At 40.0% G+C, this 23,429-nt stretch overlaps 1 protein-coding gene and 1 long non-coding RNA gene across 5 annotated transcripts in view; both read right to left on the bottom strand.

Moving 5' to 3' along the window:
- The window catches only part of LOC145720273 (uncharacterized), a 332,443-nt gene that overhangs the window by 148,993 nt on the left and 160,021 nt on the right, over positions 1 to 23,429 (bottom strand). The window lies entirely within an intron of this gene.
- Positions 1 to 23,429, bottom strand: part of PDE5A (phosphodiesterase 5A) — a 145,363-nt gene that overhangs the window by 85,692 nt on the left and 36,242 nt on the right. For all 4 annotated transcript variants that reach the window (XR_014143157.1, XR_014143156.1, XM_006740607.3 and 1 more), the window contains exons 4-5: positions 3,608 to 3,679; positions 1,878 to 1,967 (exon numbers count right to left, since the gene is read on the bottom strand). Coding sequence is in view for 2 of the 4 variants with exons in the window: in XM_006740607.3 (XP_006740670.1) it covers positions 1,878 to 1,967; positions 3,608 to 3,679 (162 nt within the window). In the remaining 2 variants the exon portion in view is untranslated. The remainder of the gene's footprint in view (positions 1 to 1,877; positions 1,968 to 3,607; positions 3,680 to 23,429) is intronic.

The following is a 23,429-nucleotide window of genomic DNA, read 5'->3' as shown; positions in this document are numbered from 1 at the left end:
ATAGCACAGTAAATATTGTCCAAAACAGACAAAGTTTTAAGAGCTCCTTTTGTGTTTTTCCTGGCAATTTCATTTTCCTTTGAATTCCACAGAATTTCTTCTAATCTCACAAAAATATTTGTGTGATGAGGAGGAAGAAAGGGTATCACAGAAAATTGACTGAAGGAGCTACTATCCTAGCTGAGGCCTGAGAGATAAGCAGGAATTGTTCAGGTAAAGTGCAGAAGGGAAATATTTCAGTCAAAAACAACTGAATTGAGAGACAGTAGCAGACCGCATGTTTTGATCAAGTTTTAAGAGAGAATCTAGAGGGTAAAGAGGAGAGCTGGGGAGATGAGATGGCAGAGTCAAGTGGAGAAAGAACCTCAAAAGCCCTGTGTGTCTTTAGAGGCACCTTGGGCTGTGACGGACTGCAGGAAGAAAGTGACAGGCTTGCAGCTGTGTTTGTAAAAACGGGGACTGGATTAATGGGTGGCGAGAATGGAGCAGGGAGAACAGTTAGGAAGATACTGCAGTCAAAGGCAATGGAAGATCCAATATCTTATTAGCACAAGTTCTAGAAAGAGAAAATGGGATTATCAAAGAAATAATGAAAAAGGATTATATAAAATGGAAGAGCTTAAGTCTCCAGATGGAAAGGGATGACCAGTTACCAGCATGATGAATGAAAAAAAGAGTTATCCTATAAAATTAAGTTATAAAAGCAGAGAGAGAAATGATCTGAAAAGCTTATAAGCAAAAACAAAAAACAAAAGAAAACATCTACACAGAGCCAAGAATCAGAACAACACAGATGCTAGTTAGAAGACAAAGCACCACTTTAAATTCTGAGAAACTGATTTTTCAATTTGGAATTTTATACCCAAAGTGGTAGGATGGTACAATAGGCATTTTCATGCTATGCAAGGACTCAGAAAGTTTACCTGATCAATATTCTTTCTCAAGTAATTATTTGAGAATGTGCCGCAGTAAAATAAGGGCATAAACTGAGGAAGAAGGAGTTATGGGATCCAGTGGATAACCAATGGAGTCCTTCTGAGGAAGCAGTGAAGGAAAATTCTATGATGACATCTGTGCAGCAGGCATGGGGAGAAACAGCTTAGCTTGGAAGAGAAACAACAGAGAACCTCAATTTGGAGATCTCCAAGAAAAAGAACTCAACAGAATGCCTAAATAATGGGGAGTTTGGGGGAAAAACCAACGGTATGAGGCTACACTAGAGCAAACAGTTCAGGGGAAAAAAAAGAATGGAATTCAGAAACATCAGGAAAAACTAAAAGTTGTATAACAAATGTAATATGAACAACATTTACATAGTCATGGTTCTTTTATAAACACTTTATTTTAAATCACAATTCTAGAATTAAACTAGACAAAGCTTACTAAAAGCTAACCATGGTTGTAGAACAATATATATGTTATTGTCGTGGGCAACAGAAAAAGTCCAGATGGGAAAAGCAAAGGTAAGGAGTAGCAGTTGGGAAGGAAAGATGAGGTATGCTAAGATCCTCATTTTACAAAGCATGGAATTATGAGATGATGTCTCTAGTTGATAGAGCAAGAACTAAAAGCCTTATTTAACATGACAAATGCAGTCCATTCAGTAACTTAAAACAGACATAATGATATTGGTAGGAAAAGGATAATGGCAAGTAAAGAGTGGTATAAATCAAATAACTCCACATCTGTTAAGGTAATAAATACTGTCTAACCGTGATAAAGCAACAGAGCATGGAAAATAGGAAATGGAAGTAATTATTAAAAGATACAGCTAAAATATTAACTGGATTTTTCAATCATACACATATATTACTTGGATAAAAATTTAACAACTAAAGAAGCAATTTCTATACTCTCTCTTTAGTAATCAGACTTGCCTGATTTCTCTTGTTCTCCAGCAGCGAAGTCTCATAGAGTTGAGCATTATGAAGAACAATACCACAAAATGCCAAATAAGCAGCAAAGTCCTAGAAAACAGGTAGGATAACAGCCAGATTAAGAACTGTCTACAAAACGGTCTTATATTGTCTGAAACAACAAAAGGCACTCAAAAATGTTTACAGTTGAAATAAATATTAGAAAGCCAAAGGGTACACGTTAATTCTACATGAAATTAAGAATGAATGCAAAGCAAGTGTTAGCTAACTAGCACGACAAATAGATGACAAGTATGAACAGTCTCCTTAAGTCACACATTAGTTACAAATTAACAAGGAGAATAGGGAAGGGAGTAGGACACAGATCTCTTTATATCATTTAAATTGAAATTCACTCTATGCAAAATTTGGTGTAGTCTCTGAATGATCTTAAGAGTTGGATCTGTGTTGAAACTATATAAATAGCTTGTGACTTATTACTGGGGCAAACGAAAGCTAACACACTTGAGAATATTGGCAATAGTAGTCTCATATAAAGTTGTATAAAATATTAGCTTAAATATGTTTTAACATGGATCTGTCATCCTCATTACACTATTCTAAGGTGATATGCTCACAATTATATTAATTATTGACTAAAGTAAGTCTTTCCATGGCAAACTTTATTCACAATCATAGATTTATTTTGCCAAGAGATGATACAACCTAAGAACGCAAATCTTTCAAGAGGGGTTTACATTAATGGACTATAAACAAATGATGAAATATAAAGCCAATCTAGAACCATGTTCCCCATCAAATATTCTCAGGTGTCATTAACAGAATAGGAGACTAGATGTCTAGAACACTGATTTAAAAAGGTACTTGCTAAGTTCTGAAGCAGTTAAGACATGGGGACCCACACAAGTGCCAAATACAGCCTACACCATGGAGACAAAAATAACTCTGTCTTGTTTGAATGTCTTTCAAAAGCTCCTACTAATTTTCAGGGAGTGACTTAAATAGCAACAGGCTTGAATAAGAAGAATTCATTGGGTTCCATGATATACATATAATTACATATTCAAGAAGAGAAATAATAAAACATACTGACAGAATGAAGTTATAAACAGGTTTAGGGGCTTCTGTCCTTCCACGGAAAGCATGTCGATGTGGTGTATGGGATGCATTCCTTCAGCGTTGGATGAAAAGAGTAATAAAATAATGCTGACTGCTGCTCTTTCTGAAGCTAAATTAACATTACCCAGCCTGAATTCACACGTTGGCGCCCCACCATCTGAGTGCAAAGCTTATAAAACATTCTGAAATTTGCTTCACCAGGAGGCAACTCCAATTTTTAGCCAACCTGGAGTGCTGAACTTGGAGCAGTGCTTCAAGGGTTTTTACTCAGGGTTGAATTTCTTTATAGCAGTGATGAAAGGTAAATGGGATAGTTAAAATACCGTGTCACCCTCGGGATGGCCCCAAGATGCACACAGCCCTGGGGGAGGCTTGGCAGCACAGTGAGGATGGAGTTGGGGGGCTTCTAGGGACTGACTACCACTAGTACTCCAAAGTCAGCACTGTATTTCGTGGTAGGAAAGAGACACTTTTGAACATTTCAGATCATTTTAAAGCATAATGGTTTTTGCAATCAACAATTTCAGGAACAGCTAATTCTAGAGGTCTATACACTATAAGGAAAACACATCTTCCTAAATTGAGGTCACATCAGACATAAGTTTTGGTACCTTTTCATCTTTTTCAGTAAATGTCCCACCATTTCCCGATTTCTTGTTGATGGCCTGGGCTACACCAACAACCTGGGATAGGAGAAAAATGTGGTTGCTTCATTGGCTGTCATTATTGTTATAAACTCACCAAAATGTGTTTTTAAAGGAATTTCTATGTGTGCTTTAAAATAACAATAAGCTATGAAACCAAAACAAAAACGCTCAGCATTTGAACTAGTTCTCTATCATACATCCATTTTTGCTCCTAAGAATTCGAATGTTGTCAACTTCTTGGGTCCCACTATTTTTGGTTCTGTGATTTCACCCTGCGTTGTGAGAAAAGTTATTGGCAATCACATTGTAAGTGAATATTTTTCAGGGTTTTTGGATACAAAACAAACCATCAATTTCTATCACATTCAAATTAAATCTATGATAAACATTTTACAGTGGCTTTAAATTTATTATTTCAAATGGGCTAAAATAATGCTCTTTTACTAAAAATGAAACAGGACCCAGTGCCCAATTAGAGTGAAAAATGATTCCTAATGTAGTCCAACGTCTTTTGAAAACTCTGACGTTAAAAATTATTTTAACTTCTGGAGCACTGGGTGTTATACGCGATGAATCATAGAAACTAATGATGTACTGTATGGTGACTAACATAACATAATAAAATAAAACTAAAAAAATAAAATAAAATAAATTATTTTACCTTCAATAGATTTGTTTTTGGGAAAGAAGTTTTTCTTGAAAAACCAAAACAGGAATTAGCAGGCTGAGTCTTACTTCAAATAGATCAAAGATAAACTGTATCTTGAGAAGACTGAACTAAAACTCTGTCTGGGAATAGGTTTTAGGTTTCCACAAAAGGTTTAGCAACACTGTTAAGAACTTTCTCATCTTTCTGTATGTTACTTACCTGTTTAGTTCCAATTTCAGTTGGGTTATTGCCTTAGTGTTTTAAAGACCTTCAAAACTTACCTTTTTCCCTCTTTCCTCTTATAAATTCTACTCTCTTCCTCTTTCTGTGATTTAACATCAGTGGAATAAGCTATTATTCCCTAACTGGTTACACTTTGGGAATATTAAGTCCTTCGTTTTGTGTGTATGGCTCATCCTTTTTTTCTTAGCTCGTTCTAAGTTCCTTGGCTCTCAGAATAGGGTATTAAATTCCCGCTAGGATAGCAGAAAAGGAAGGGGAAATGGATTCTTGCCTGATGTAGTTTTCTGGTCTTCTCAACACCTGTCCTCCATGCCCCATGCAGAGTAAAGAGATGTTAAAAAAAAAAAAAAGCAAATTCTCCAATTATCCTGTACCTTTTTAATTGTCCTTAGTTCAACTCTCCCTTATTTTTGTACACTCTTTAGCTCTTGAAAATGGCTAACAGATTTCTAGATGCTCCAATCTCACGGACTAAATGCATACAAAAACTTTTGTCTAAGGTAAAAAACGTCTGTATTGCAGATAACCATGTTCACTTGAGTATAACTGAAAGGAGGCACCTGAGGGTCACTGGGATCTGATATACAGTGGAACCAGTATAACTTGGTTATTTCAAGTGTTCATTCATTCACCCAACAGATATTGAGGTGCCCATATGTACTGATGAGTGATAAAAACTGGGAGAAAGACTACTCTGAAAGAGCTCAGAGTCAAGAACAGGTGATACCTAAACATACACTGAAAGCCCATGGGATGATTAGTTTGATGGTTCAGATGCCCACAAACTGCTAAGAGCACAGAAGGGGGCGCATAATATGGTTCAAAGAGGCAGCTTCTCAGAAATGATAACATTTGAGTTTTTGTCTTTAATAAATGGTTTTTATAAAAGAAAGACTTAAATTTTAAATCTTCAATTTAAGGAAGATAAGTTTACAAACAGATAAAAAGACACTGATGCAAACCTTCTCAGATAATTACACAGTATAAAAAATTATGTACTGATGTGCTCTTGTACATGGAGCTGTGTGAGGCAAGTGTTGGGCAAGAAAGTGAAGAGAAAGTTCCTGGTCATTCAAAAATATAAAGACACAAAAAGCTAGCTATTTATTAAATGGTAACCAATCAAACTGTATTAGCATTTTAGTCGATCATGACGTCACCATAAATTGCCAGTGGGATGACAGTTAATTTCCAAGTCTTAAAAGAAAAGAGGAGAATCACCTGCATTATGTATTTTCTGAAATCAAGACTAGTAAAAGTAGTAACGATGGTCAGTTTAGATTACTAGAGTCCCTTGAGAATGAGGGCTGAGCCGGTGTGGGCCCAACAGGGCACCGTGGTCCCAAGGCTGCAGGCTACAGATACCCTAATCTTTGGACTGCTGGGGGTGGGAGGGGAGAGGATGGGAGAGCTGGGAGAAGCGGGAGGAATGTTTTAGAGGTGGGGCAGTAAGCAGAACCAAAGCATGGCCTGTTCTCAGTGGGTCGGCAGCTACTTCATTTAAGAAGAGCACTTCAACCAAGGCTTCTTTGGTACACTGGGATGATCCCTTCAGCTCTCCCTTTATTAAAACTTGCATGCCAATTTCAACTTCGGTTTCAATCTGCGTGTTTGACACTCAAGACCATTTATATGGTAGGCATTTTTCTAACCATGGGCTGAAAAGTTTTCTCTCTGGTTAAAAGAATAATGTCCTTGAAACCATACTAAATATCAGCCATTATTCACAATTTTCAACCAACCCAACAGTCTTCACACAGTTCAATAACAATTTTCCATTCTGGAATTTCTTTAGTTTTGTTTTTTTTTTAAGATTTTATTTATTTATTAGAGAGAGAGAGATTGAGAGCACGAGTGGGAGGAGGGGCAGAGGGAGAAGCAGACTCCCTGTGGAGCAGAGAGCCTGATGCAGGACTCGATCCCAGGACCCTGGGATCATGACCTGAGCTGAAGGCAGACGCTTAACCAACTGAGCCACCCAGGCGCCCATGGAATTTCTATCAGATTCATTTTTCAAACCTGCCTATTCCTCCTTCTCCTCCTTCTTTTTCTGTCTTGAGAGAGAGAGAGTGTGTGTGAGCCGGGGGGTAGGAGGGGAGGGGCAGAGGAAGAGAGAGAATCTTAAGCAGACTCCATGCTGAGTCCAGAGAATAAGGCAGGGCTCAATCTCACCACCCTGAGATCATAACCTGAGCCGACATTAAGAGTCAGAGGCTCAAACGACTGAGCCATCCAGGCACCCTCCTCCTTTTCCTATAAATACTAGTACTTGATGTCCTTCATCTCTTTGAACATACTTAATTTTGCCTGTAACTTCATCTTTAGCAGGGACTGTTTTCCACGGAAGTCCCATGTTCCCTGAGTCATGAAGTGTCCATGCACAGTGACTTCCTGTTCGTCTTGGCACTGTCCTGGGGGTATGAATTTGAACCCCATACCTACGTATGGCACAGTCTTGTGCTCTTAAAGTTCACAGGTGTCTCCTCTTTCTCTCACAGCAGTAGTCAGGAGGCAAGCTTCCTTGAGGCTTCTCCTGGCTGCTGGTGCAGTTTGCTAGGCCCAGTTTCATGAATGAAACCATCATTCATCTAGGCTTCACCTCCCTGCCTCTCTCCTCCCCGCCCCCCAGAGTGGATGCATCCCTCAGCCTGCGGATGCTATCCCCAGACATTCATCTCCCTCCTGAATCTCAGACCTCCGTGAGCCCCTCTGGCCAGTACTCCATGCTCACGTCTCTTATCTCGGGTTCCCCTCTGTTTCTGACACCTGGGGGTTTTCCCTTTCTTGAGCTCATCTGCAATTTGTAAAATTGTTTTTGGTGAAATTTTATCTTCTACTTTTTTGCAGAATTGTGGAGGGGGATTCTTCTGCATCTGTACAGTCTGGCAAACTGACAAGAAGTCTTATTTATGGGCTTTAAAACCTACTTTGTACCCCATGAACATCAGATCTTAACTATATTTGGATTTTTTCCTCCTAACATTACAGCAAGATATTTACTTCTAGGCAATGTCATGGAGTGAGCATGATGGATTTTTCATCCTTTCTGGTAACCAATTATTTCTCTAACAATTTTACAGATTTCAGATATTAAAGGTTAATTTGTTTAAGAGATGATTAATTAAATATAATTGGTATTTAAAAAAATAGGCAAGTTCTTCTGAGAGAGTTATTAGACCAAGAAAATATATCTAATATGTACATGTGCCTCTTTCCCCAGATGGGTGACATTTTAAAAACAGCACTGAGAAAAACAACAGGGAAAAACAGGACAAAAGGCATAGTGTCTGTCCAAGGTCACACAATTCAGTAAAAGACCAAAAAGAGTTTAATTCTCTGAATTTCAAGGATCCTAAGCAAAACTAGCACCCTCTGCCCTCCTTGCCTTGATTTCCTTCTTCTGTCTATTGTTCCTTTAAACAAATTAGCTCTTTGTCTTCAAAGTAACGGCTAACCATAGGTTTTTTGAAACGTCAGTTTTGAAAGGCAACTTTGACGGCAAGTGTATGTCCGACCTCATATCTGAGAGGCAAAGCGCCTGCAAGTATTAGCTTCCACATGAGAAAGCCCAATCGCACGGCCTACCTGCTGGCTACCTGGACCCTCAAACGCATGTACTCCATGCTTTTTTCTTAAGCACAAAGAAGCTTCAGTTTTCTATTTTACTGGCACTTTCTACAGCATAAATGGATATTATGTCCTCACAGGGTCAAGTGTTCTTTTAGGAATGCAAAGGGCAAGACTTGACTCTCACTGAGTGAACAGTGTGGAATGTGACAGCTGGTCGATTCAGGGGCAACTGATCATTGCCACAGTGAGCAATTTCTTCTTCAATTAGCAGCTGCCCCAGACACTTACTGAGGCCATACATCAATCTCAATACACTTCCTCATTCCCGATTCCAGGGGATACTCAGCATGGAGGCTAAAAGCAAGGGAGGACAGGAACAGATTCTACAAATCTCAGCTATCCCTTTCTCCCATCCGAGGACTGTCTCAATCTATAACTGAGCCTAAATCTTACTTCACCAAGAAAATGAGAATTTAATATATACAGGAGCTGGTGGAGAAGTCTCCCCAGTGCTCTTTTCAAACTTTCCCGTGACTTGGTCATTCATTCAACAAAAAATATATTATTCAACAAGTAATCACTGAGTCTCTCATGTATCATTGTTCTAGGCAATGAAGACCCATAGTGAACAAGACAGATGGAAATCCATGTCCTCATGGCCTGACATTCTAGTCAGAGTGTTAGGTCTGGAAGAGAACCCCACCCCTACACCACCTTTTCCTCCCATTTCACAAGTAAGCAAACTGTAAGTGACACGGTTGGTATGACCAATCAAGGCTTTCTCACCTCTCTTCCAAATCCTAGGCAATTATCAAAGTATGGCCATAGTCCATGTAGTAGGCGAAATAGTATCCCAGCAAAGATGTCCTCATCCTAATCCCTGGAACCTGTGAGGATGTTACCTTAAATGGCAAAAGGGAACTTTCCAGATGCAATTAACTTAAGGATCTGGAGATGGGGAGATTATCCTGAACCATCTGGGTGGGTCCAACTGTAATCCTAAGAATCCTTATAAGGGAAAGCAAGAGGAGGCAACCAGAGTCAGAGATTTGAAGATGCTTTGCTGCAGGTTTTGAAGACAGAGAAAGGGGCCGCAGGCCAATGGATGTGGGCAGCCTCTAGAAGCTGGAAAAGGCAAGAGAACAGATTCTTCCCTTGAGACGCCACATAGGAACACAGCCCTGCTGACACCTTGATTTTAGCCCAGTGAGAACTATTTTAGACTCTGGCATCCAAAACTATAAGATAATACATCTGTGTTGTTTTAAGCCACTATACTTCTGGTAGTTTTTTCCAGAGGCAATAAGAAACATACGTTCCGTTAGAATCATCCTCCATTCCCTTTTCACTTTTCCTCACCCCATACTGTATCTTCTGTTTCACATCTAAATCTTCACTTTCTTTGAAAGCCCTGACATCTCATGGCTAACAACTGTTTCTCTGCCTTCAGTTGATCTTTGACACTTATGCCAAATTTATCTTCTTGGGACATTGCTTTGCACATACAAATTACTTCTTTACTCAAAACATTTTAATGTTCCATCCATCTACAGGATAAAAATGGATGACCGATTCCACATCCCCAACTTGAACTAAGATCACTTCAATGGGTCTCTAAATTAGAATGCTACAATGACCTTGTTCACATCATTCCTTGAAATATTACCCTCCCCTTTCTCTCTTGAGGCTGAGTCTACAAAAAGCTTCCTTTCAAACCCCCTGAAATTCTGTGTAGCAGTTGGGTGTGCCAGGCATTTCACAATAAGGTATTCTCATTTTTAACCTCATTTCCTCTTCTCTCATCCTGGCTCTCCAACTAGATTGTCTTCTAAGGACATGATTTATATCTATGCCTTATTGTAGCATCAGTACTTTGCTTTGTCCTGAATGCACTCAGTGCTTGATAGATATTTGCTGTCAACGATAATGGGAGAAGTGAGAGAGGGATCAAATATTTTTTAGGGTGATGTACTCACTCGACAATTCACGTTCGAATAATAGTTAATTATATCTGCCCATTTTCTTTCTCTGCCATTTGCTTGATATTAAGTGGTCTCTCCACATCTGATAACTTTATGTGGCAGTAAGAAGTTTATGCTCTTAATAAGCCTTTGGTTATTAAGTTCCAGCTTAAGAGCCTAGAAGGACTTTGAGAGAGTGGGGAAGAAAAGCTTAAGACTGATTGTTTTAACATTTTAAAAATATGGAAAATCACAGAGAATAAGATAGTAAACATGAGTATCTCTGTCATCTAGAACAGTGGCAGTGTGGGGCTTGTTCAACACGGGTTGTTGGGCCTCCCCACCCCCCCCCGAGTTTCAGATTTAGCAGATCTGGTTTGGGGCCTGAGAATTTGGATCTCTCAGAGCTCTCAGGTGATGCCACAGGCTGCCAGTCCAGAGACAAAAGACACTTTGAGAACCACTGATAAAGAACTGCTAAGTGTTAATATTTGGGGATATTTCCTTTTTTTAAAATTAAATTAAGAAAATTAAATCAGACTTTCTCTTTCCAGGCCCATTCTTCTTCCTCCTGCCCTTCCTCCCCAGAGGCAACCTCTAGCATTGCATTCTTTTTTTTTTTTTTTTATGATTTTATTTATTTATTTGTCAGACAGAGAAAGAGTGAACACAAGCTGGGGGAGTGGCAGGCAGAGGGCAGAGCGAGAAGTAGGCTCCCCGCAGAGCAGGGAGCCCAATGTGGGGCTCGATCCCAGGACCCTGGGATCATGACCTGAGCCGAAGGCAGATGCTTAACCGACTGAGCCACCCAGGCGTCCCTAGCAATGCATTCTTAAGAAATATATGAATTTATAAACAAGACATAGTACTTTCATCTTTCAAAAAGGTGACTCAAATAAAATCATGTAATATGCAGAATTTTGCAACTCGTTATTGTATTCAATGTTGTTTTTCAATCAATTTCTATAGATCTGGTTCATTCATTTTATATATAATGTTGTATTGCATACCAAATTTTGTTCATCTAATCCCCAAATGACGGATGTTTGGGTGGTTTGCAATTTTTTGCTGTTATAATAAAACCATCTACAATGAACATTTCTATTGTACACATATGCAAGAGCTTCTTTGGGGAAATCTTCAGAGGGATTACAGAAGTTATACCTTTACCAGCAATGCTTAAGAGTTTTTATTAACCTTACATTCTAACCAGCACCTAGTATTATCAGGCTTTTAAATCTTTGTCCATCCAATGGCAATAAAACTGTATCTCACTGTTACTTTAATTTGCATCTTCCTGATTACTAGAGAAAATGTACAGCTTTTTAATTTGTAATTGTCTACACTGGTTCTCTTCTGTGTTGCCTATGTGTATTTTTTGCCAATTTTGACCATTTTGTTGCTGTTGTTTGGCTTTTATTAATAAATTTGAGAATCAAGGGTTGATTTTATTATTTTGGTTGTGATCCATTTTATCCATTTATATGTATAAGCACCCCCATGCCTACTATTTCTCTCAAGAGGTGTTTATGGATCTTCCGAGGTTACAGACAACACTCGTATAAGTACAGGAGAAGTGGATGCTTTTAGTTTATTCTCACAGCCTGGGAGGCTAGGAAGAGGCAGCCAAGTTGAAAAGAAGCTTCGAGGAAGCTGCAAGATGTAAACAGCAACGCCCTAGGATACCTGGCATCAGAAATACATGATTAATGGCCAATGTCTCTAAGACAGTTAATAAATCTATTCCCGGCCAAAAAAAAAAAAAAAAATGCATAACGCTAACAAGTCTGCCATTTAAAAAAGGGAGAAGGAAGGGCTTGTTGTATGACAGGTGCTTTGTATCTGTTAATTCATTTAGCCTTTGGCACAACCCTTTCGGATAGATATTACAATTCTCATTTCATCACAGAGGTAGCGGACGTTCAGAAAAGTTAAATAGGAGTCCACGAATGCGCAGACACAGATGCTCTGCAGGTCTGATCCCAAACCTATGTTCTTTCTACTACTCCCCCCCCAGGGGGAAAGTGACACCTTCACTAGTATAAAATACAGATTCTTAAGCACTTATTCTTTAAAGGAATCATGAAGACCAAGGATCTTCCAGTATTGCCAAAGGCTGTATGCAAATCCCATACATATGCCTCTCTTGTTAATTCATATTTTTATCAAAAAGAATGGAACAATTTCAAAATTATAACTTTTAAGAAACAAAGACAAATCCAAAATGACAGCTAACAGTTGTTTTTACTTTCATTATAAATCTTATGACACGTCTTCATATCCAAGAATCTCTTATGCAACATAAAAAGATCCTATGTTTCAGGGATTTATAATACACTCTCAAAAATAAGTAGAATTTAAAAAAAAAAGCAGAATTAATCTATGGCAACAGAAATCAGAACAGTGTCACCTAAAGGTTGTGGGATATCTTAATTGGGGTGTTAGTTACCCAGATGTACATACATTTGTCAAAACTCATCAAATTGGACTTTCAGATCCGTGTACTTCACTGTATACAAAGTTTAACTCAGTTTTCAAAAAGTATTCAAAAGTCTTAAAAGTAAATTTATAATTGCTGATGGTAATATGCAAGTGATGGTCCACGTACCAAGTTCCCAGCTGTCCTGGTCATGGTGAAGCAGGCAGAGGTTCTGACCATTTGCTCCGTGCTATTAGGCAAGATGTATGGTCCCCAGATAGGGTCAGGACAAATCCAGCCTCTGGGGGTCAGTAGCTGTCCTGCCCGAGGAACATCCAGTGGGAGTGGTGCCAACCTGAGACTGGGTTCCTTCCAGACAAGGGGATGCTGGGCATAATTCTTGATCCTGATGTTTATTCTCATCCCTTTGCACACAAAAAAATTCCTCTTCCCTGCCAAATACTAAACTCTCTGCCTCACTAGCTTTTAAGCAATGAGGTGAAGGTCCTAAATCTGGAACCATAGGAACCTTTTGCCTTCTTGTTAGACCTTTCTGTCCCTCAGTGCAGTACGGGGCCATTGTGCAAAGTCTCCTTCCATGCCCTTTAAAAACATGCCAGAGACACAAAGGTTACATAGCAGAAAAGAGCCTGCTGTCTTTCCCACGGCAGGGTACGCTCAGCATTTACTGTCATTTAACTTTTCCATTCCTCCATGTGTCTGGCCTCGCAGCACTCTATAAAGGGAGGAAAGAGACATTTTTCTGAACCTTCACTAGGTGAAGAGCTCTGTGGTGGGCACTGTCACATTCCTTGCCTCACTAGGACCTTTAAAACCACCCTGTGTGTTTGCCTTTCATGTTGAAACTTTACAGATGAGTCACCTACGGCACAGAGAGGTGAAGAAACTTGCTCAAGGAATCGTAAGCCAGCACGCAAGACTAAGTCATTTTTGCCACAAATTCAGAGCTCTCTCTTTCAAACGGCCTTTGCCTAATTGGGACTAAGTCCAAAAGAGCAAAAAAATATTATATACTCAATATATATTATATAATTGTACTTCGTATCAGAATAAACCTACCACTGTTTGTGCCCACCTTTACACATGACATTGCCAAAAATGACTTCAGAGCCTTGGATCTATTTAATAACTGAGATATATTTTCAGGGTGGTGTTCTGCATTCTGCCAGGTGCTGGCCTGCAAAGCCCAGGCTTACCCCTGGATGGTGGTGTTGGATTTGGGCTCTGTTAAACCAGGATCAAGTCTGTTCCAGCACTGCCTGCACTTATAACAGGTCCCCGTCTCCACAGCTTGGTAAGATGCTGGGCTCATAAAGCTTCCTGATAATTACGGGGTAAAGTGGCGTACCCATAATATGTACTAAATACAAACAGAAGATAAATAACAGAGCAGAAGTGGCAAAAGGCAAGTTTCGTGCATCAGAACACTAAGTAGGCGGAATCTCACTTACAAACTAGAGCTGGCATCAGAGATTTTGAGGGAACCTCTTCATCAGAGCCGAACTGAGTGTTCAGGGGAATGCTCCCACCTGTACTGGTCTAGCTAAGCCCCTCAAGGCCATGAGAAGCTAGATATCCGTATCATGAGAAGCTCAAGAGGGGCGAAAAAAGTGTATGTGCATATTTATCATCTTTTTTTTTTTTTTACATCTGGAAAATCCTTCACATAGAGAGTACAGTCTGTTATGTCATCATAGCCAGAACATAATTTTATCTCTAAGTGTTTTCTTCTTCAAATGGAAGATGTGCCCGAGAAGGTAATCATATATGAAAGCTCAGATGCAGACCTCTGTCTCACTAGCAAAACCCCGAACTGTAGGTGTTACCTGCAAAAAAAGACATGTCCTCCTCCACACAGCTGTGCCAGATAATACACAGAGAAATTAATAGTATTTGGAATCATTGTTTGCAACTCTGTATTTTATTATAATATTATTCCAGTCCATAGTTGGCATTTTAAAAACTAAAATAGTAAAAGAGTTGGTTGGTAGCTTTTCAGGTACAACCATTAATAAAGATGAAAGAAGATAATTACTTCATGGTAAGAAAAATGCAGCCTTAGAATAAAGACGATGTGGGTCTAAATCCCAGCTCTGCCACTTAGAAGATATAAAATATTGGGAAATTTCCTGTACTTGACCAAGTCCCTATTTCGTCATCTAAAATGGGGATGAGAGGCCTGGATGGCTCAGTCAGTTAAGCGTCTGCCTTCGGCTCAGGTCATGATCCCAGGATCCTGGGATCGAGTCCCGAAGCGGGCTGCTTGTTCAGCGGGGAGTCTGCTTCTCCTCTCCCTCTGCCTCCCACCCGCCCCCCGCTCGTGCATTCTCTCTCAAATAAATAAAATCTTTAAAAATAAAATAAAATGGGGATGATAATATCAACAAAAAGTATTATTACTGATCTCTAAGAATGTTAGCATGACACTCCCAGTCCTACTGCTATTTAACATACAGCCTTGCTTGAATTTCTACTCGAGATCCCTTAACTTGTCAACCTATTTTGGATACCATGCTTCAAGATGGCAAAGAAAAACTTCTGCAAAAGAAGTTCTTGGGTACACTAGATTATTGCATACCATAAATGCAATTTAAACGTCACCAGCTCTGTGAAGCATTCTTATCTCACCTTGCTCTCATGTAGGGTACAGTCTAGTGAGGAGAAAGAGAAATACTCCAGTAAGTTAATATGTAGTGTGCCAGATGGTGATTAAGAGCTTACATGTTATGGAGAAAACGGAGCAGGGACGGAAGTAATGGCTGAAATTCAATAAGGATGGCTTAAGAAGAGTCTCGCTGAGATGTCATTTGAGTAAAAGCCCAAGGGAGATGAGAGAGTGAACCATGTGAACAACTAGGGTGGGCGGTGGGTGGGCGGGAGACACTTCTAGACGGAGTGAACAGCAAGTGCAAAGGCTCTGGGGCTGGAGCTTACCTGATGTACTGAGAAACAGCAAGACTGCCAGTGTGCCGGAGAGCACAGGGGTGGAATAATAGGAGGTGAGATCAGAGGGGCATCAGGAGCCAGACCATGTGGCACCTTTCTTATGGGATGAGGTGGTAGGAGAGGGCTCTGAACAGGGGAGTAATGAGATCTAACGAGTTTTATAAAATTTGTGTTCGGAATAGACTATAGGGAGTTAAAGGCTTGAAGCAGGGACACTAGCTAGGGGGTTACTATATAGTAACTCAGGTGCTACATCCCAGAGGCTTGAACCAGGGTGATGGTGGTACAGGGAGAGCAGTGACTGAAGGGAAAGCCAAGAGTATTTACTGATGAATTAGAGATCTCGTGTGCGAGAAAGAAAGAAGGTGGAGATGGCTTCACGGAATTTAGTGTGAAAAGCTGGAATGAGAGAAGTTGTTAAGTGTGGTGGGGATGAGCACGGAGCAGGTCTGGTGGGAGGGAAGATCAGGAGCTTGGTGTCCAATATGTTAAGTGCAAGAGGCCCGTTAGACATACAGAGGTAGAGAAGTAAGCAGCTGAACAGAAGAGTTTAAATTGAAGAAACGGTTCACTTGCAATCTAAGCCTGGTTGGCATCTAAATGGTACTTAAAGCCACGAGGGTAGATAAAATCACGGAAGGGGTGCATTTAGTTAGAGGGGAGACAATGGTGCAGGGCTGAGCCGCGTGGCACCGCTGTGTTGAGCGGGCACCAGCCAACGGGGCGGAGAGGCAGACAGAAGCAGGAGGAAAACTGGGGAGACTGAGGCCCTGGAAACTGGTGAAAACACTCTGTCCTGGAGGAGTGACCAATCACCAACAATGTCACAGGCTGCTGGCAGGCCTGGCAAGGTGAGGACTAAGGAATGATCGCGGGCTCCCTGTGGAAGTCACGGGACACTGCCAAGAGCGGTTTCCACAGAGTGGGAAGAGCCAAGGCTTGGATGGAGTACGTTCAGGGGAGAATGGCAGGAAATGGAAAAAGGGACAACTCTTTTCAGACTTGCTCTGATGGTGATCAGAGAAATGAGGTGGTCCAGTGGGTGTTTTGCTTTTAAGGTGGGAGAAATAACAGCATATTTGTATGCTGATGAACCTGTGTGGTAGAGAGGGAAATTTTGGTGATCCTGCGCATGGCGGGTGGGAGGGGACCTGCCGAGATGTGGCTTTGAGCAGGTGACGTGGAAAGAGATCCGGTGCACAAGAACGAGACTGACCTTTGCTATTACACAGACAGTCTGACCCTAGAAGTACAAGGGAGACCAGAGTATATGGACTCAGATGCAGGGGCGGGGAAGGGAGACAGAGTACGTTCTCTTGCAGAAGTATGCTTCTAATTGCTTTCTTTACTGACACCATAAGCAAGGCCATCAGCTGAAAGTGGGAGGGGGGGGGCAGCACTGAGATTCGAGGAGAGAGGAGAAAGTATTCAACAGTAAAATAACATAACCAAAAAAGAGAGGTAATTGTTTTGATCCCCACAAACCAATACTTTCTGTTGCATGTTTTCCTTTAGGGAACATCACAACTCTCCTCTGTTAGATCAATCTAAAAGCCCAGAATGTATTCTAGATTCTTCCTTTTGCTGATTTTTCCATTATATCAATCCCTCCACCTCCTAAACAGAAGTGCAACAAATCCACTTCTTGTCTCCTCTGCCTCAGCCTGGGTCCACTTCTAGCCTGGGTTACTGCAAATTCCTTACCAACTTCCCTGCTTCTGGATACAGTACTTTCTCCATGTCTGAACAAATATGGAAAATATTTACTTAGCAAAATCTATCAAGTGTCAAATTATGTGGCTTTGAGTTATATATTAAAAAAAGAAAACTGTTCATCCTCAATGCTGTGGCCATACAAATCTTTCAATAATAGCAAATATTTCCTGAACTAAAAAAAAAATTCCACACCCCCTCTGCCTGGCACTGGGGGGCTCTTCATGATCTCGCCTCTGCCTGCCTGCACAGCCTCATCTCCAGGCTCTTCCCTCCTTCCAGCTTATACTCAACACTGTGCCAAAGGACTACACACATTCCCTCTGCTTTTGATCCATGAATGGACGTAGAAAACAATGGAGCAGAGAGATAATAAGGATAAGCCAGGGAGCGTTTCCTGTGGATATTATGGAGCAAAACATTTAAATTACATGCAAACAGTGATCTCACGTAGACTAGCATTTGTGACATAACATTTCAGAAGGCTCTTAATGCCTTAATCATTTGCCACAGCCGAAGAAGCAGACATTTTCCTCATTTCTCCTCAGTCTTCTTCCTTTTTTTTAAATTTTCTGCTTCCTTTCTTCTCTTTAACTTACACCAACTGGGCACAGTATACATACCAACCCTCCACCTTTCTTTAAATCCAGCCTATGTCGCTTCTGGTAATTTGTGTCATTTTTTAGTACATGAAAGGATGAGAAATAATCACTTTCATTAACGAGCAGAATTTCTCTCTTATCCTCTGGCCAGTTTTAAGGAAAGAGAATAAAGCCTCAAAGAACATCTGGTACTGCTGGTGGTTTCAAAATATCTCCTCAAATTCTTTGATACTTCTCTCTTCAAGAGGTGGAGCCTAACTAACCGCCCCCCCCCCGCCCCCTCTTTGAGTTGGGGCTGGCCTCCATGCCTGGCTTCTAGAGAACAGAATACCATGAAGTGAAGTTGAGCAACTCCAGAGGTTTGGTCAGACAGGCTCTGGTGCTTCCTCCTTGCTCACTCTCTGCCACACGGTGAGGAAACGGAGTGCCTTGTGGAGAAGCCCATTCGGCGAGGAACTGAGGCCTCCTGCCAACAACCACGTGAGTGAGCTCCCTGGGAAGCTGGGAAGCGGGTACTCAAGCAGGGGTAAAAGCCCCCTGCAGGGAACCTGGGACAGAGCCACTCAGCCGGCCAAGTCGCTCCAGAATTCCTGAGCCACACAAACTGTGAGAGAACATATATCTGGTGTTCAAAATCACTAAGCTTAGGGCAATTTGTCATGTTGAAAAAGACTACAAATACAATATCGATGATCATGAAATAATCCGTAATAATCAAATAGACCTGGAGTTCTAAATCCAGCTTACTTTCACTTTATTTCACTATGAAGTGATGCAAAAGAGAAAAATAGGATTCAAAAATTTTATAAGATCATCTCTCGCTCTTTTTTTTTTTTAAGATTTTATTTATTTATTTGAGAGAGGAGAGAGAGAGAGAGAGAACAAGCGTATGAGTTTGGGATGGGGTTAGAGAGAGAAGCAGGCTCCCCCCTGAGCAGGGAGCCAGACACTGTCTTAATCCCAGGGTCCCAGGATCATGACCTGAGCTGAAGGCAGGAGCTTAATGGACTGAGCCACCCAGGCACCACTGCTCTTTGTTCTTTAAATCTTCTTCTTCTTTTTTTAAAAGATTTTATTTATTTATTTGACAGAGAGAGATACAGTGAGAGAAGGAACACAAGCAGCAGGGGTGGGAGAGGAAGAAGCAGGCTTCCCACCGAGCAGGGAGCCTGATGAGGGGCTCGATCCCAGGACCCTGGGATCATGACCTGAGCTGAAGGCAGACGCTTAATGACTGAGCCACCCCGGCACCCCTCTTTAAATCTTCTTAAATATTAAAAAAAAATTAAAAATTAAAAAAAAATTTTTCTTAAGCCTGGAATATTCATTTCCACTCTCTGGCAGAAGAGAAATAAGTAGAGATTTTTAGATGTGGATATAAGAAGGAGTACAGAGTACTTTAAAAGTTTACATAGAGCATTTTACCTATGTAATCTTAGCTCTTAATAAGTGAACACAGATGTTTGCACCTGTGTCTACTGAGAGTAGCAATATCATTGACAACCACCTTAATTCTTCAAGAATACATGAAAAAAAATGAAAATTATTTAATAATTAAAGTTCCATCCAAAGACCAAATTATGTAGTTCTGGGTTAGATATCTTACAAAGAAATTGTTTATGCTTATCTGCAACTTGTTCCAGACCTCTAATATTCATTATTCAGGGCCTATATAAAACTTCTCAAAATTAAATTTATAAATGATTACATTAAAATGTAATGCATTCCAACAAGTGCTGGAATAGTTATCCTGAAAGTACCAATGAAGATAAACTTCATATTGAATAAAACATAGCCTTCAGTCTGAACCAAATTTTCTGAGCATTAAAAATAAGATTTGGGGAAATACAGCTTATGGTGAATGTAATTGTCAGCCTCAAGCTGTCATTCACCCTTTCTTCTCCTGGATCAGCAGCGTGGCCTCAGGGATTTAACCTATTAGCACTGTTTTTCATCTGCCGCTCTTAACAAATGTTTTTTTCCTTAGGAAAGTGGTTACCATCTTCTTTGTAAAATACACTTGCTTATTAATTAAAGGGCAATGAGGAAAAGCAAAGAGGAGAGATCCTTACCATCATGACATCAAGTCCAGAACAAACGGAAACTTTGCGGAGCACTTTTGTTTTGTTTCTAAAAACAAAGCTACAAGAAAGAGTCTCACAGGGGAATAAGTGCAATGAACACTTTATAAGTTTTTTAAAAAACCACTGATCTAAATCAACTGACAGTCTGCAATTAAACTCTGCTTCTTTTTGTAGCTGTATTTTCATCTAGCCTGACTTAGAATCGAAGGATTATGCATAAAGCCATAATGTTTATCTGTTTTAAGCTTACTTGTCAAATTCAAGCATGAGATCATTGGCAAGCATCTATCCTGCCTCTGCCCCCTCATGTAAGCATGTGTGTGCCTCCCTTAAGGCTGTGGGATAAATAGCAAGAATCTGCCAAATGAGACACCTTCCCTCTGTAATTTCTTTAGCTCTCAAAATCCAGTCTTTTCCTTTGAACTAGTGAGTTGAACGATGAACTCATTTAACATTTGGCTTGTTACCATGTATTGATATTAATGCCTGGTGTACAAGATCTACATCTAAAAGTTGAAAAAAAAATTCCAGCAAGTATCTTCCTTGCTTCATTTTTTAAATATCTTCAGTGCCTAGACCAGGGTTCTACATATTGCAGTGATTTAATAGTTACTTGTCCAAACAAGAGGATTCAGAGGGAAAAAAATGAGATTACTTTAAAACAAGCAGATAAGGTCATATAACTTAAATTCTAGAAAAATTTATGTTTGCAAATTGCAGCTGGAATTACACATTATTTTGTGATTTTTAGCAGGCATTAAACTTCTTTGATTCATCAAAGTATTTATCTCATAAAAACTCAAAAAATTAGTTTTTTAAAAAGCTTTTCAGGTTCATTTTTTTTAAATGATTTATTTATTTTGGAGAGAGAGAGCGCGCATGCACACGCACGGTGTACACAGGAGCAAGCTGGGGGAGGGGCAGAGGGATAGGGAGAGACAGCATCTCAAGCAGACTCTGAGCTGAGTGTGGAGCCTTGATGTAAGGCTTGATCTCACAACCCTGAGATCATGACCTACCCCGAAATCAAGAGTCAGATGCTTAACTGACTGAGCCACCCAGGTGCCCCAAGATTTTCAGGTCTTTTTTTTTTTTTAAAAGAAGATGTAAATTTAGATAGTTAGCTAAAATGCTCCTTTATCACACTGGAAAAAAGTTATCCTGTATCCTCTATTATAACTTATATCCACATTGAAGAATTACAGGTACATCATCAAGTATGATAAAATCAAGATGCTAAAATAAAAATAGAGGAGGAAAAAATCTGATTCAAAATTAGATTTCTACTGAGTAACTAGAGTTGACATGCAACCAAGAGAAAACAGGTGTTTCAGCCCAGCCTGAAACACATTATTGGATAGGCGTGCAAGGGTGGCTCAGTCGGTTAAGCATCTATATTCAGCTTAGATCATGATCCCATAGTCCTGGGATCAAGCCCCGAGTCAGGCTCCCTGCTCAGCAGGAGAGTCTGCTTCTCCCTCTCCCTTTGCCCCTACCCACACTAGTGCTCTCTTTCCCTCTCTCTCTGTCTCTCGCTCACTCTCTCTCAAATAAATAAATGAAATGTTAAAGGAAAGGACATTATTGGATATAATCTCCAGCTCAGATCAGTAAGAAATTTTCAAAGAATTGGCATTATTTCACAATCATGCCTTCTACTTCACTGGTGCAATGTCTATAAAAACGAAAGAACATGCATCTCTACCATGTCATAATGAGCAATACTTCAGGGGAGGTCAGTATTTCAGAAATAGGTCATCTGAGTTAGAAAGAGTTGAGTTTTCCTGCACTTCTTTACCAAACATAAAAGAATTATCTCATTATAGAAATAACTAATGCCACGTGACAAAAACAAAAACTGGTCCAAGTGCCCAGGTCCCAAAAATCCAGCATTAAGTTTGAAAGAAACTTGACAGCAGCCCTAAAAATTCATACATTTGCTGCAACTTTTCTCGTGATGCTTCATGTGCACATCATGGCTCTTCTCTGGGGCACACTGCCCCAGATTAATATGGAACACACTCATGTAACTCTTTTCTCCCTGGTGCAAATTTCCTCCTGTTTCCTGGACAGACTCCTCTTAAGACATTATAGAGGATTGGATTCTGATCCCTCTTTCTCTAGCCTTTTCTTTTTTTTTTTTGAGTTTTTTAAAATTAAAAGAGTCTGTTTGCAGAGTGGTTTAAACACATCATTAAAAGTCATCAGAATACAGCCAGGTCTCCTTGTTTTCACCCTCAACTCCCGCCTCTGCACGGAGCCACGCTAAATATATCAGTGTATCTCCCACCACCTCCCTCAGCCCCCAAATAATTTAACTGTGGGGGAAGAAAGTGGATGCACCCACAGCAGGATTTTAAGGAACCCTCCTTCCCATGTTATTACCCTATAGCCAGATTGTCTAGTTTGTGTTGTTGTTGTTGTTGAACATAGTCAACAACATAGTTGGCTTACAATATTAGTTTTAGGGGCACAACATAATGATTTGACAATTACATACATTATGAAATGCTCACCACAGCAAATGTAGTTACCATCTGTCACCATACATAGTTATTATAATATTGCTGACTATATTCCCTATGCTATACTTTTCATCCCTGTGTTTATTTTATAACTGGAAGTTTGTACCTCCTAATCCCCATCACCTGTTTTGCCTGCTCCCACCTTTGTCCCCATCTGGCAACTACCGTTTTGTTCTCTGTATTTATTTCTGATTTTTTTGTTTGCTTATTTTGTTTTCTAGATTCCACATATAAGTGAAATCAGATGGTATTTGTCTTTTTCTGTCTGACATCTTTCACTTAGATGTTGCCTAGATTTGAATCTCAGCTTTGCCAGTTTTTAGTTAGGTGACTTTGGGTGAGTTCCCTGAATGTTCCATGTCTGTTTCCTCATCTGTTAAGTAGGAACAAATAATGACTACTTCCTATGGCTGCTAGGAAGATTAAATGCATTAATATAGGTCAGGTCGTTAGAATAGTTTCCATGGGACAGCAGTTATTTCCAAGGTCCTACCCCACCGTCTTCAAACCACTCTAATATACAGCCTGGGCCAGCCCTCTTCTCTCCCTTGACGCTTCCTCTTCTTGTCTTCATTTATTTTTCTCTAGTCAACAGCTCTTTGACCTTTCCAAAATAAATTATTTTAGCCCCTTCAAGCTTCTCCAGTTTTTTTCCCCCACTTTGCCCATTAACCCCATTCTCTCGGAAGGGAGCAGGAGAGGGAAAGATTATAAAAACTTACTCACTATGATTCTTTTAAAAAATTTCTGTCACAGAAGTTTAACAATATCTGTGATTCTCATTCCTAAAAAGGCACTGCTATCTCTATTACACTTAAGATTACAACATTAATGAAAAGAACTCCTGAAAATGTTTAATTAGTCGGAATATTTCACAGGAAAAAGAGGCAAATGAGGAGATTATATATTTCGCTGAATCTTTTTTTTTTTTTATTCTTATGTTAATCCCCATACATTACATCATTAGTTCTAGATGAAGTGTTCCATGATTCATTGTTCGTGCACAACACCCAGTGCTCCATGCAGAACGTGCCCTCCTCAACACCCACCCCC

Source organism: Leptonychotes weddellii, chromosome 2 (assembly GCF_054177405.1).
Source record: "Leptonychotes weddellii isolate Sample4059 chromosome 2, ASM5417740v2, whole genome shotgun sequence".
Taxonomy (NCBI): domain Eukaryota; kingdom Metazoa; phylum Chordata; class Mammalia; order Carnivora; family Phocidae; genus Leptonychotes; species Leptonychotes weddellii.
Note: the sequence above shows the minus strand (reverse complement) of the source record. Positions and strands in the feature narration are given on the sequence as shown.